Genomic DNA, 3,059 nt, shown 5'->3' on the forward strand with positions numbered 1-3,059 from the left:
TAAATTTTTCTGTTCACAGCATCGGCACCTAAAGGCACTCTTCTCACTCGTGATCATTTCCACGGGTGCATACGAAACGTAATGATCGGAGGTGAACGACGGGACTGGACTGACATGGCGGAATTACACAACATCCACTTGAGCTCCTGTCCAGTTCAATAAACCGATTATTAACGACAAGTAAAGGGAATTAAACGCACGTTAAGACTTGATCGAAGCCAAAAGAAGCTAAACCCTAACAAATCAATGTAAATCATGTAATTAACGAATTGAACTGATGAATGAGAGCAATGTACAATTGAGGACAGGGATAAGGGCCTCGTGCATTCTCCAGACTCCAGAAAATTAATATAAGATGTTTTTACACTTTTATCACTGCCATATTACGATGAATAATAAAAAAAATAGTTTAATTGCTCCAGAACCCAGTTCATCCCACAATTGTACATCAGTATTTAACACTATTATTTATTTATCGATAATTATTATACAGAGATAATTAAATAAATGATCTTTTTATAAGTTATAAATAGTTTAAAATATGTGGGAATTATTGCAGAAATCCTGAAAATTCCACGTTGAATTCTCAATTACAGAATAATTACAATAATTACTTGTAATCAAAAAATAAATATTTCATACCAAAATTTATTTTTTGTCGACGGATTTTGCGGAGAAAATTGGGGGATCCATCATAGAGAAGAAATTGTCGAGAGGAATTTCGAGTGCCAGCAGGATATTTTTTTTTCAGGAACCGCTACCAATGGTACGTGCAGAAATTATTTATCGGTATCGATGTGATTTTATTACTGCATATTTTATGTACGTAACACTGATTCAATGCTCAATTATTAATTTCTCCAAGTATTTATCTTATATTAATTAATTAAACATATTAATATGTTTGGATTAATTTTGAATGATTCGCGAACACAAAATATCCACAAGTAAAAAATGAATGAATGACTAACTCCTATAATTACGTAATTTAGGACTCATTAATAAAATAATCATTAATAAAATAAAACACAGATAATTTGGGTTATTAAGTTTTTATTGATGACATTTGTTTCAAGACGCTAACAGTAAAATATGACCCAAAATTTTACTTGACTTAATAAATATATCATCGAGTAGTAGTTTTCATCTTTTTTTTTGTTTATGTGTATATATAAAAACATAATATTTACAGACATGGGTAAATTGAAAAATTATCAACTCGACAAAGTTCACATTTTCATCCACATATTGTTTTTATATTTACTTTACTGATGACGATAAAAATTAACGATTGCGCAACTGTAATTGGGGTACTCCATCTTGTTCAATTTACTTCATTAAATCTTTATGCCTTTCATTTATTTATTTATTTATCTGGTAATTAGTAAGCGATTTACGGCAGCGTTTTCACACACTCAACAATCGCACTCGACATTTATCCCTCACACCCGATCTCTCCATTATTTATCTGTCATTATTTATCGTTGGGTTTCAATTAATTAAAACATGTCGTCCGCCTGGTGGTTCCTAGGATTAATTGAAGGGTGTGATATTCGTATTGATGGGCCTTTTCGAAAAATATACACTTGAAGCTCTAAATCACTCTTCCAGGAGTTCCAGATATTCCAGGATCTCCAGGATCTCCTTTTCCCCTCTCAATCCTTTCGAAACCATGTTTATTAAATTTCCAATGGATTAATTTATCTCTGCCTTTCCTCATGCCCTTCGAATATTTAAATTCTCATTTTCCACTTAACAATTAATGACTATAATGGGAACTCTCATTCATTCCAGGATTTTTTATTAACTCCTGCAGTGAAGATTTTCATCGAGAGGTGGAAGTTCGCTTTAAATATTCAAATTCAAATCTTCAAAAAAATTTTCAATGTCCTTTAGCCCAGTCTTTCGGTATCCTGGTACTCATTCCTTTTATTTATGGCTTGCAATGCAGTTTATATTGTCAAATCGGACCGTTTTCAATTACTGAAATTGGGAAATCCCATTAACAAATCATACTCGTAATTCTTGTATTTTAGTATTGAGATTTTTTTTTCGTTACGACTAATAATTCTGATTTTTCAGTAATTTTCAAAGTTTTTCATTAGAGAAATTCGACCGAAAATATTGAGAGCTTTAATCGATATGTCAGTTACACTTTTGTATTATTTTAAACAAATGTCAATTTTTATTTCTACCGTTCATTCTGTTTCGGAAAATATGGGAATTTTACGAGAGAATTGACTCACATGTTTATGGCACAATAAATTAAATATCTTGGGTTTTACATACACACGCCCGGAGGCAATTCTCTCGTAATTAAATTCGCTATTTATCTCTATTAATTGGGAAATCAACGTGTGGATATTAATGCTGGAGGAGTTTTTCTTTAGAAATACTGACCGAAATACTGTCATCGGATCCAATCAAATTTTTTTCCTTTATTTTACTTTTTTCAAGATTAAAACTCGACTTCGAGCATAAAAATAAGTGGAAGCAATCCAATGTGATAACTCTCGAGCTAAAACAAAGATTAAAAAAGAGAAACAAACTAGTGGATAATAATTCATCTCAACGCCCAGATTGACTTTAAGGCTCGATTTGGTATTTTCCCATGACTTTTTCACACATTTTTTATCACTCAATCGTGACAAACTCACTTCAATTATTTACAAAACTACGTTTTTATACCCATGAATTGCTCAACAAGCAAAAATCCGTTCGTTAAATCATCAATTATTCATTATTCTCAATTACAGTCTCAACTGTCAACAGTCGAGAGGCAGAGAAAATTTTTCAAATGATAAATCAAACTGCAAATGCCAATGCATCAGAATTTTTTTTCATGACACTTTCAATAATTCCAAACATTACTCAACATTTATTTTTTGTGATAAAAATTATTAACATCTCCATCGGAACCTGCAGTTTCAATTCACAAGATGTCATTTGGAAGCCAAGAATTCGCTTCGAATTATCAATTAGAAATAGACGAAAAAAGAAGAAATAAAGATGAAGTACGTTCGTCTCATTGTGTTAGTCTTCAATCAATTAATCAGCCA

At 31.6% G+C, this 3,059-nt stretch overlaps 1 protein-coding gene across 1 annotated transcript in view; it reads left to right on the forward strand.

The window, feature by feature from the left end:
• wb (wing blister) overlaps positions 1-942 on the forward strand; it is a 72,577-nt gene extending 71,635 nt beyond the window's left edge. The window contains exon 23 of the mRNA XM_011311440.1: positions 20-942. Coding sequence (XP_011309742.1) covers positions 20-162 — 143 coding nt within the window. The 3' untranslated portion in view covers positions 163-942. The remainder of the gene's footprint in view (positions 1-19) is intronic.
• The last annotated feature ends 2,117 nt before the right edge of the window (positions 943-3,059 follow it).

The sequence above is a fragment of the Fopius arisanus genome, unplaced genomic scaffold, assembly GCF_000806365.1.
Source record: "Fopius arisanus strain USDA-PBARC FA_bdor unplaced genomic scaffold, ASM80636v1 scaffold00088, whole genome shotgun sequence".
Lineage (NCBI taxonomy): Eukaryota > Metazoa > Arthropoda > Insecta > Hymenoptera > Braconidae > Fopius > Fopius arisanus.